The sequence below is a fragment of the Cheilinus undulatus genome, linkage group 21 (genome assembly GCF_018320785.1).
Source record: "Cheilinus undulatus linkage group 21, ASM1832078v1, whole genome shotgun sequence".
NCBI lineage: Eukaryota > Metazoa > Chordata > Actinopteri > Labriformes > Labridae > Cheilinus > Cheilinus undulatus.
The window spans coordinates 27,510,459-27,522,590 of NC_054885.1; the positions used below are offsets into that span (position 1 = coordinate 27,510,459).

Here is a 12,132-nt window from a genome sequence, read left to right on the forward strand (position 1 = left end):
ACTCTCTTATTTATTCTCGTTATACAGAAAGTCATCCTTCCCCTACTTCATTTATTGCTCGCCTCCTTTGCTCCTTCTGCTCCTTGTTTATTAGTTATGCAGGCTGCATGATGTTCCCTTTCTGTTTTCATACCTTCCTTCCCTTGTTTCTTTGTTGCGTCTTTCCTTTGTTTCTTCTTTTTCCTTATTGTGGCCATCCTTCATCCTCTTTTCCTTCTGTTCTCCACATTGAAATGGAGTGTTGTGTAATAGTAGCTTTCATTTTGTCACAAAATGAAAGTCAATTTATCCACCCTGCACTTTTCTTTACCTTCCCTCCTCTCAATCCCCAACCCCCCCCTCCTCTTCCTCACTCCCTCCTTGCTCTTTCTCCAGTCCTCCTCATCTTCTGAGACCACAGGAGAGCTATTGTTGAAAAGTACAGACAGAAGCACAGTCAAAAGAAACAAGGGGAAAGACAGATTTTTCTTATTAAACCACAAAAGTTGGAGAGAAAAAACCAAAGGCCTGTCACTGCACAGGAGGGGATCACTTTTTGACCATTAATAATACGGCGAGGAGAGGAAAGGCCGTGAGAGAGAGCGAGGCCGCCAGGCTTCTACAGTACCACATCACATGTCTTTTTGCTATTTATTTACTGCTTTTCTTCTCTTTCTTTGTCTGTCCTGCCCCCCCTCTGAGCGTGTCCTTTTCTCTGCGCTGCTAGTCATAGAGGGTGGTCGCAAACAAACTGAAAATAAGGCACAGGCTGCTCTAGTGCAGAGGTTGTTAAGTGTGTGTGCATGTGATAGAAATAAACACTGGTGTAAAAAAACAGCTGCTGTGGATCTTTTTTGTATGCTGTGTTCTGCCTCTGCTCTCTCTTCCCCTTCACTCTCTTTGCCCTCCCTCTCTCTCTCTTTCTGAACGTACTCTACAACATCCAACACGTTAATCCACACGGCGACACCCTGGCAGGTCGGTGGCAGTGGGCCGGGTGCTGCCACTAGGGAGGAGGGTAAATATCAGAGAAGGTCAGGGAGAAGGAGGGGCTAGAGAGGTGGAGGGGAAGCCAAATCAGGGATGATGAAGAGAGGGGGTAAAGCCACCTCGCCACTCAGGATCTGCCATCTTGGCCACCATGAGTAGAGCGCTCCGTCATGCTTGCATGTCTTTGAATGAACTGGAAGGATGAAAAGATTACAAATCAGGGAAATGCAGGGACAAATTACAATTCGAAATGTCTGGTTTGTTTTTTGTGTTAAAGTTTAGAATAAAGATTAGGATTAAAGGATTAGAAATTCAGCACTTATCATCTCCAATATTGACTCTGGAGTTCTGCTCAAATAGTTTCAGAGGAACACGGCTTCACTATTCAATTACTTCACATATTCTTTGATCCGCTATCTCTAAACTCACATTTTTCTCTTTCTGTGTCTAAAATATAATTTTAATGGAAACATCTTTGTTAACTTGAAACTTCAAGCATGATTTATTGCTAGAGTTTTGGCTTTGAGAAGAATTATTGAGGTCTAAGAACATCTGTGCATGAAAAGCTGTTCAGCTTCTGCAACATGAGTAAATGTAGTCATCACTTTAAATTCTAACTCACTGGTCACCCACTGTGAAACCAAACGTTGAACATGAGGGATGTCCTGATCAGCATTTTTGGCCTCTGATCTGCTTTTTTAATATCGAGTATTTAATGATTCAGAGTCCTGATCCAATACTCATGTTAGCGTAGATCAGAGTTTCAATGGTTTATGTTCACAAAAATAACAGGTAAACAAAATAATTACTGGATGAAACTTTCCATTTAACTCAGTACAGCTAACATTATTGTAAAACACTTCAAATCAAATTTCTACTCAGAATGGTGTAATAGTTTCACTAATTATTAATCAAAATTAAAGTTACATATTCACTTAGTGCAATGTTTGAAAGAAATCAGACAAGAATCAAAAATCCACTTAAAAACATGAATTAAAAAGTGAATTCAAATAACCTCAGTTCCACTTAATAGTGGCTTAAACAACTTCAGTAGTCATAAAAAAAAAAAAAAAAAACTTGGTTGCTCTAGTGAAGGCCTCATATTCTGTTGCATGTTTAGTTCAGAGATGTCAGATCAAATTGGTAGCATTAAAAGCAGCCTTGCTGCTACCGCCTCACCAAACAATGGTGTTACAGATGTTGCAAGTGGTCGTTGGACTGTTTTCGCTCTCAAACTTGAAGTATTTCCATACTGTTGATATTTTAGCCACAGGATTGCTAATGTTGCCTCTGCTACTCTGTTGTTCTACTTATGGCTTGCCCTACATTTTTGCAAGTCTATGACAGCTGGCATAAGTGATCAGCTTGGCTGATCAGATCATAATGCCCAGATCGATTAAAAACGCTTATATTGGCTCAATCTGATACGTGATCTATCAGGATTGGGATACCCCTGTTGAAAAGTTAAACATTTCTGTTAGAACTGATTATTAAGCCTTTTGGTAGTGGAAATAATTTTTTGAGTTGACTCAAGTTCAAATATACAATTTACACTGTGATCCCTGATAAATTATTAAGACTCAAAACTTAAGAGGCAACTGATTTTGTAAAAAAGTTAAATAACAAGTAGCTGAAAAAGAGTATTTTTATAGTTGCAGGTACTTAGCTATTTTACTCGTATGTTTATGTAAGGCTTTGTTAACATTTAAGCTAAGCCACATTGTGGAAACGTTCTTACACTTTAACATTTGTTTAAATCCGACTCTAAACAACAAGTATTCTTCTTAAAGTTTCATATTCCTCATCCACTGCAGCTTTCTCTTATTTTTTCAAAAATACTTTAATTCTGAATGTTTTTGCCATGAGGTAGTACAACTTTGGTGGCCTCAGGAATAACTGAAAGGTAGTCACTGAACCAGGAAGTCTTCTTCCAGCATCTTCAGTTCTATTGACAATATTGTGGTTGCTCCCCACAGATGGGACTTGTCTAAGTTAGTAACTTCACTCATGGTGTGATAGTGCCAAAGACATTTGAGTACAATTACAAAATAATACAAAATAGTATTTTAATCCTGTTTCCTTAAAACTAAAAATGTGTTCTATCAACTCAGGAAAATATAGTTGAAACAGCTGTTTTTGATTTTTAAGTAATCACAACTCATTTTTTGACCACCTTCTGGGTCTTAGAGTGTAGGTTTAACTCCCAGTCCCGACGCTATTGGTGCTTTTGTCACCCTTTCCCTCTATCTCCCTACATATCCAGTCTATCTTCAGTACCATCAACTGAAGGCAAAAGCCCAAAAGCTAATCTTAAAAAAATTACGTGGCCCAACAGTGGAGTCAATGAAAATTTATAAGATATCCATAATAGCTTGAGCTGCGTGTGTGAGAGTACATGCATGCTTAATCTATTATCATGCCCTTCTGCAGGATAAGTTGGTGGGATCAATCAAGTAAAGGGGGTAGAGGGTTAAACAGATCAGAGGAAATCCTCTCAACATCCCCCCCTCCAAAATAAAATGCACACAAACAAATACAGAGAGACCCTGTCCAATCTGTCTGTTTCATCAGGAAGCTCAGCAGGAGGCGTATTAGCTCTAACAATACCATCTCTGCTGTTATCTGTCTCTCAGCCCCTGGCAGGGCAGAGCCGTCTCTGCTCTCAAAAAAAAAAAAAAAAAAAAATCAGAGCTTAAGTTCCAGATTGTGATTTATTTCATTAGGCAAATGAGATGTGTGAGCCCTACGGCACTGCTGACTGAGTCACCACTTTACACTGTCTGAGTGCGCAACGGTATACAAACACACAAAGGACATGTATTTGTGTTTTTCACATGTTGAGTAAAGCCCCGTTAACAGCCCCAAAACATATGTAGCATGTCTGATTTAATCAAGTGTGCATACACTGTGGAGTGATGAGCTTGTAGTGGCAACAGCTGTTACCATGCAATCCTGTACAAAATGGCCTCAGATCTCCCTCTCTGATCATTTTACCTGACCATTACGCAGGGACCTCCTCCCCTCCCCGCTCCTCTCCTCTTTGCATGCGCTGATATCATTAAGTATGCTATACCAGCCGTGAACCACTCATTTTTGTGCAGAGTTATTATCATGTATTCCAGTGATAAATGCAGAATAAATTAGTCAGTGCTGTCTGATTCAAATTCCATACTGAGAGAGGAGAAAGTGGAAAACATAAGTATGAAGTAATCTGTCTTTATACAGTTTCATATAAACATTATGGATGTGCTTATCCCACTGTTATTTCTCTCTCTGTCTGTCCCAGCAGGATCCCCCTCAGGGAGGGTGGAAGCTGAGGAAGTGCCGCCCTACTCACCTGTGCCTGCTGACCGCCTCTACGCTTTAAACCTGTCCCCTGCCCCACCCCCTGGTCAGCCTCCAACATGGCTCGAGCAGTCTGGATCATCTTCACCTGTGCTATGACTTTCAGCAACATCAGTCCATCTTTGCAGGGTGCGTAAAAATATCATGCTATAATTCATGCTGTCACATTACATCAGAAATTGCTGGAATCACGACTGTCTACATTCACTATTTATAGTGCATGGCTTCGTTTTTATATGCAGCACAGTATGTATCATTCTGCATTGCCTCACTGAGCCTGCTTGTAATGTTGCTCGTAAGTGCCTGTTGGTTTCACTCTGCCTTGTAACCGGCCTGACCAGGTTATTGCAAATGAGGATGTAATATTTATACGTTAGCTACGTGATGAAGGTTGTAAGTGTATTGACTTGCTGACCATGCTAGAAACGCTGCACTTGATTAACCGAACTGCTCCCAACTGCTACCACAGAGAGAGACAGAGGGAGAGAGTGTGTGTGTGTGAGGGAGGTGGAGTGTATGTGTGAATGTCAATAAAATTTCTTGTCATCTTGATGTTACTTGGAGCGTAGCAGGAATATAAGGGGGAATCCGTGCATGTAATGGTGCCATATGTGTGACCTCCTTGAATGTGCCATGTACCATGAGATATTTCATTCCGTTTTTTTTTTGTGTCTTTGTGCGTGTGGTAGATGTTGTTCTGGCAGCAGGTGACCTGGTTGGGCTGAAGTGATGCTGCAGGGTTTGTGTGTGCATGTTGGAGGATGTGTACGAGGAAAAGGAAGCAGGGATTGCAGGGGGAGGCTGAGGGCTGACGAGGGGGAGGAGGGGCTGTTGGGTGTCCTGCTAGTGGCCTGACACAGCTACAGCAGCACACCATCTGCTGTATGCTCTCAGTCAGCTCGGTGCCAACGAGCCGCTGGGTGATAGACAGCAAGGACGAGGAGGAGGAGCATCAGGAAGAGACGCAGCAACCTCTGGGAGGAGCTAGTGAAAGAAGCAGAGGAAGATATGCAGGGAGGCTAAAATTAAAATGTGTTGGTGTAAGCCTGGTTGTAGCAAACCCCTCTGTGTAAGCTCTGATTGGCCAGGTGCACTTCTAATTTGAGAAGTTGCTGCTTTTTAGCATCTTAATTTGGCTGCATTGTAACATTGGATTTGTGCAGCGTACGTTCTGTTCCCTCCGACACATTTGGCCTCTGGCGCTACGTTGCTGTGTGTTTGTGTGTGTGGGTGTTTGCATGAAAATAAGCCTCCAACTTTCTGTGTGACCTGGCACTTGGGGAGTATTAATAATGCATTAATAATCAATTGACTGTTATCTGTATTCAGCCTCAAAGCTCTGGCACAGGCACAACATTTGGTTTGATGAAATTAAGAAAATCTTTCTCTAATGGAATTGAGACATAGACACATGCTCATGCACACCCACACCGTTTTGGTGCCCATCATTTTGGCAGCCGTATTTTGGCTGAGAGAGTGTTCTCTCTATTGTAGTGTGAATAAAGGAACGGGACAGAAAAATAAAAGAGAATGGGGGGGGGGTTAAAGGAAGAGGGCAGGGTTTCGGTGTGATGAGAGCTGCTTAAATCACTCTCAGGCTAATCAGAGCTCATTTGGAAACCTGCAGGATCATCACACATGGCTTCACAGTCTAATGTGTACCCCGGCTCCTTCTCCGTGTCCCAACTAATCTGCCAAGCTTTAACCTCACTCTGCTCCTTCTAATATTTACCCCTAAAACTCACACATTTATTCTCACTTGAATCAGCTTTCACAGATTTTTCTCACCAGCATGAGCTTTGTACACACTTCTCTCCAGCTCCGTCCTACAATTTTACTCACCTGCCCACTTCACAAGGCAGATATTTGTCGAGTTAAATCCCCCTTTAATTATTCTTTGTTTAACCACGAATATTATTTCTGTCTATCAGTACAAACTCATGCCAGTATAGACAAATGATATCCCATTCCTGGAAGTACATACACGATGCACGACCCTGCAGGCGCCCAGGCAGACTTGCACGCACACTCTGACAAACACAGCGTCCCGCTGATTCCACAGAATTCTTGAGGATGTACAACTCTTCATACACAGTGTTGTTGCTCTGGAAGCCCATTAGGCTTGCTTAATGTGGCAGGCATTGCAGGCAGCTGCACCGTACGTGCTGAAGCCCTGACACAGAGCTTTCATTTAGCACAGCAGAATTACTGTGTGCGTGCTTGTGTTTATGTGCACCAGTGGTGGCAGACAGACCATTAAAAGACGTGTGTAAAATTTTGGACATATACACTTTATGTGTGTAAAGTACATCTATAAGTGCATTGTGCTGTCTTTTATGTGTAAGTCTATCCAGATGGGAGCATGCATGCATGTGTGTATGTGTATGTGTGCCACTCATATCAGGACGGCAGTGCCAGCTGACTGGTGGAATCTGTTCTCATCTCCCCTGTATTTAAGCCTTTGCTCTCAGATCAGTCGCGTGGAAAGGCCCCTGGTCCTTTAGTGCACACGCAGGCATTTTTATCTGTCTTCCCCTCCTCTCTCCAGCTTTGTTCTTCTGTGCCTTTTCCCTGAACACTAGTTATTATTTAAGGCTTGTGGACTAGCTGTTTCTACACATCTTCTCCACAAAGTGCTTTAGTCTCTGGACTGTCCTTGGGTGGTGACAGAATGTCTGAATGGGGACTGCTATCAATGCAGTATTTTGCCTTCTATAATGCAGAGGCTGGTTGTTATTTTTCATGGAGGGCCTCATGAAGAATTAACCAAGCCTTTGCACACCAGATGTTGCTTTATGACAGAGGTGACAGCTATTTCAGCTCCAAGTGTTGCTTGACTCGAGCTTTAAAATTCTGAGTGAAGATCTTAAAAAAATACTTGACCTGAAATCACATCAAGTATTGAATTCTTGAGAAGACTTTCACTCCTGCAATACTTTGATATTAAAATGATAATTTCTAAACTGCGACCTACTCACTAATTCATAGGAATTGATCCTCTGACAGAGTTGTAGCAATAATATTTCGAGAGGAGGCAATAAAGCTGTACTGCCGCTAACCTTGCTATGCGCACTTGGCTTCTTGTTGTTGTATAATTTGCTGAGCAGCATATTGTATTGCTGTAATGTGTGTTTTGTAATCTTTGTGGCTCTGCACATTTAGACAGGACTGAAAAACTGAGCATACTCCAGGCAGAGCAGAGCTGATTTAGTTTCAGTTTATACCATAAAATACCAATTTTATTCCAGAAAAGTCCACGTTCATTGCTCCTATCAGCGGTACCTGCTACTGTTAAGGGTGAATTATTTTGTTTTCTTAATGCTGTATTAAATTCATGTGGGCAGCATCCCAAGAATATTTTTTCTCAGACTACAACAGTACACAACCTTTAATGGTCCAATTTCACTTGAAATTAAGAGAAGCTTCCAGATGGAAAGTGTTGAAAAGATTTCTTTGTTGAACTTTCAGAACAAACACAGAACTAAATAAAATGTATTTTCCAGTTTCAAGTACAGTGCTTAACAGATTTATTAGACCACCTGTCATTTTTGTCTCAAAGACCATCCAGCATCATGAAGTGCTTTAATGCGGACTCTTTCATTTTCAGTGAGCTCTCCATGTTTTACTATTTTGAACAGGAATGAGGGATTTCAAACTGAATTCACCTAAATTTGAGCGGGAAATTAATCAAGCATAACATTCAACCACTAAAACTCATTTTTCTGTTCAGGAATTCAAGTAAATAACTATAATTTGACATATTAATCAAGAAATATTAATGTGCTTTACTAATTTTTTCAGTTTTTTTGTAAATCAGTAAATTTGAAAATTCATGGATAACAATAATAATTATATTTTAGCATTAAAAATATAATAATAATTTGGGTTAAAGAGCTTCTACATATTGGTGTATTAACCATTGCAGAAACATAAAAAATGATTTGGTAATTACCAATGCTGTTAATTTAGGGCAGCTGTGGCATAATCCTTACTTTGGTTAGGGTTAGGGTGGTCTAAAATATTTGTCAAGCACTGTACGGCTGTGTACAGATGCACTGGTTGGACCATAACAATATAGCCAATGCCTAAGATGATAACATTGCTGATGTTCATTTCACCACTTCTTTCTGGTGTAAGACTCTCGACATGGCCAAATTTTCTCCAACTGATTAGAGCTTGTTTGTCTGGTCACTTCTTCTGCCCTGTAAAAACACATCTTATTAGATTCAACAGTTGGATATAGGTCTAAAAAGTGTGGTTCCAGAAGTCAAAATCCCATTCATTTTCTCCACAGCTGATTTTATTATTAGCCATATTATCAGAAATATTCAAGTTAGGTTTATCACCAGCTACCTGAGAGTGAAACAATAGTATAGGCTGCGTGTCAGCTTTTATATTTTGTGCTGGGAACGTTCAGGGCCGCAATTCAAGAGAACTTCTCGCTAACCCTTATTGTTGGTGCTTTACAAAAAATGAATACAGCTCTCCTTGGTAGAATAAAGAAATATAACATAGAATACATGCAGACAATATAAAGGAGTTCTGTCCTGTCACAGGCAGCAGCTGCAGACCTGAAAATAACCCTCGAAAAAGACGAAGAAAAGACTATCAGTTTCTCTTCCACTATTGTTAGAGGCCCCCGCCCTTCTTGATTATGATTGGCAAGTGAGGGAGAAGTGACATTAACGAGCGCAGCGCTGTTCCAAAAGTAAGTGGTTTTCAACAGAGAGCACTTTAAGTGCGGCGACAAGAACAGCTGATGCTGAGGGCGCCCAGAGCTTTCGAGTACGCAGGACACTGGACTACATTGGTTGCCGCTGTCAAGGCAAAAAAAAAAAAAAAAAAAAATGTCCGGCTATAGACGCAGGCCTGTACGCTCCAGTGGAAAAGTTCTTCAGATATCAACCTTGTTTTGAGAAAAACACAGTTAAATTGGCACCTCAGCCAAAAATACTATAATACCCACAATCCTTGAGTGTCACAATGATGTCTATGACTGTTGGAATGGATCAGCTCTGTTTGTCTTGATTCCAGCCCTGCATTGATTTGCACCTCCATTGCAACTGCTTTTCCAACTGTTTGAAGCTGGGCTTACACTCATGACTCACTTGTCTTTAGTCCACGATGATTGATAGAAGCAGGCTGTGGCTCTGAATAGTGGTCAAAGAGGTGGCTGTAAATACTGTAACGCCATGTTCTTTCTGCTAATTTTAGCTTCACTAAAGCTCATTTAATCCAGTGAAAAAACATGTTATTTCTGACAAGTTTCTCACAATAAAAGTCCCTTGTTATTAAAAAAAGAAGACAACAGTATATGCTGCAACAGTATAAATCAATGAATACGCAGACTATTATATATTAAAACATTATCATTGCAAATAACAACTCTACAGTAAAGTGTAGAAAAGAGATACTTATGTGGTCTGAAAGTTTGAAAAGCTATAACAATGTATTTAAATGAACTAAAATGGATTGTGGGGTATGTAGTTCCTTTCTCCTGATAAAGAAATATATACACGGTCTTGTACTTCGCCTTTTTCTCTGCTGTTATTTTACCACATCAAATGTTTTAAAGTCATGAGTACGCAGGTAGCTAGATTGTTTGATTCATGCATTAAAGCATTGTGGTAAGGATTTTGCCAAATGTCTATAGGGGAATTGACACGGGGCGCAGGTGGCAGAATGGATAAGGCGCACGCCCCATGTACGCGGGCGGCCCGGGCTCGAATCCAGCCTGAGGCCCTTCACCGCATGTCTCTTCCCGCTCTCTTCCCTGTTCCTGACTCTATCCACTATCCTCTCCTCTATCAAATAAAGGCACAAAATGCCCAAAAAATAAACCTTTAGAAAAAAAAAAAAAGTGGGTGGACACTGTTGAGCTCTATGCCACATGCCAGGATGAAACTGATTAGATGAAACTTTAGACATCATTGAGATGCAGTAGCTGCAGGCATGATATAGTTGAAGCAACTGCAAGCCTGTAGACAATGGCAGTATGAAAAGATTAGAGGCAGCTATAGAGTTAATTTTATCAGAGCAGGACAACATTTGTTTGTTAAATGAAGTTCAAAGAAATGCACTGAAAGTTTTAACTGGCTCCACAGATAGTGATGAATCATGTACTCATGCAACAACAGCTGCTTGTCGAGCTTGCATTTTGTAGGTATCTAGTCCATCTTTTATGTTTGTTTTTTACTCTGATTTTTCCGCAGTGAATTTGAGTGACAGAACGTTTGTCTAATCACTTTCTGAGTTCTTATTTTAAAAGATTCTGCCCTTCTTTAATGCCATCTACGGGATGCTGCCAGGATGAAAGTGAAAGTGAAGTATATCCCATGCAATGGATAAGAAAGGCAGTCAATCTGGTGTGTCATAGTTTAAAGCAACTATGTGACAATAACTCAACATGGAGAACAGCATCCCTCCTGTTTCCACATAGCACCCCAGTCATCTTCTTTTGGCGCTTGCTTTGGCAGTGGACCACAGTTCTCTCAGACGTAGTGTGTAGGGCTTTACAGCTCTAGTTCATGACCCAGCCTTTGGCTAAAAAGAAGCCAGGTAGCCTGTTTCTGTACTGTTTGAAAAAGTGTGAGGCTAAGAGATGCAGGTACATGGTGATGAAAAAAGGAGTTCATATTGTGCCAAAAAGTTGTCTCTTTCCTTGTTGAAACCTTACGCACTTATCCGAACTACCTTGTAATAAATCATTCTCTCCAATGCAACCATTAAGCCTCAGACAGTTTGCAAACAGCAGCCTCTTGAAGTTAGCAGAGTCCTATTTGCAGAAAAGCAGGTAATATTACTGTACCTGTGCTTCCTTTAAAGACCAGGTCTACCTTCAGGATATGTTTGGAGGCAAGTAATGTCTCCAATTTTGTCTTAAAGTGACCTTCGAGCTTGTTTCAGTCGGGTTTTTCTTCCTGCCATGAAGATCCACAGGCTTCACTGACACTAATTGCTAATCTAGTAGCTTGTGAATATCGCCGCACATCATCTGGATTTAGCAATAAAGAGCTGCTGTAAGCCTGTTTTCTCATTTCTCCCTCTTTGCCTTTTGTGTGCTTTTTCAGGCTTTCATTGCCTCTCCATCTTATTAGCAATAGCTTGTGCTTCTCACTTCTCTTTCTACCAATGCTCGCCTCTCATTTTCATCCAATCTCGGCTTTCTCGAACTGCATCGTGATGCCCTTACCCAAAACCTCCAGACCTCCTTCTCCGCCTTGGTCCGTCTTTTTGTTCCCTCCAATCTTCCACATTTTATACCCCTTATCATGTCCTCCATCCACCTCCTCCTCTGTTTCTTTTCCTTACCCTCTGCTTGCTATCTGTTAACAACACATCTCTCGTTATGTTGTCGTTCCCGTATTTATCCTTTCCTTACTCTCTGTTTCTTCTCTCTGTCTTTCTCTTCTGTCTTGTTTGCTACCTCTGTCACTCCCTCCCCGATGCTGGGGGCTGCTGTGCTCTTCAAAGCCCTTGGCTGAGAGCAGTAGATCACAGAGAGGCCTGTGTGAGTGAAAGGTTAATGGATGGCCTTTGAACATATATTGGTAGTCGGGGACGAGCAGGAGAAGGAGGGAGAGGCCGGGGCGGAGTGCTGGTGTGCTCTTTCAAACCTCCCCTTTGAAGACGATGCGCGCCGCTCTCATGTGTCTGCGCCCGTATACGGGGGCTGTGTCTTTCTGTTTATTCATTCGTTCAGTGTTAGTGAGTGCGTTATTTGTGCCTGTGTGCTACCATTTTGTTTATGTGTTTGCTTGTTGTAGTGTGCGTCCGGGTATGTTAGTTTGTGTACATTGATTTGTGTACTGCAAACAC

General features: G+C 41.3%; 1 protein-coding gene across 2 annotated transcripts in view; it reads left to right on the forward strand.

Annotated features, from left to right (window-relative positions):
- The window catches only part of adgrl1a (adhesion G protein-coupled receptor L1a), a 145,194-nt gene that overhangs the window by 61,097 nt on the left and 71,965 nt on the right, over window positions 1–12,132 (forward strand). The window contains exon 2 of one of the 2 annotated variants that reach the window (XM_041778195.1): window positions 4,256–4,443. In XM_041778195.1, the coding sequence (XP_041634129.1) occupies window positions 4,374–4,443 (70 nt within the window). In that variant the 5' untranslated portion in view covers window positions 4,256–4,373. The remainder of the gene's footprint in view (window positions 1–4,255; window positions 4,444–12,132) is intronic. The other variant, XM_041778194.1, reaches the window with a different exon arrangement.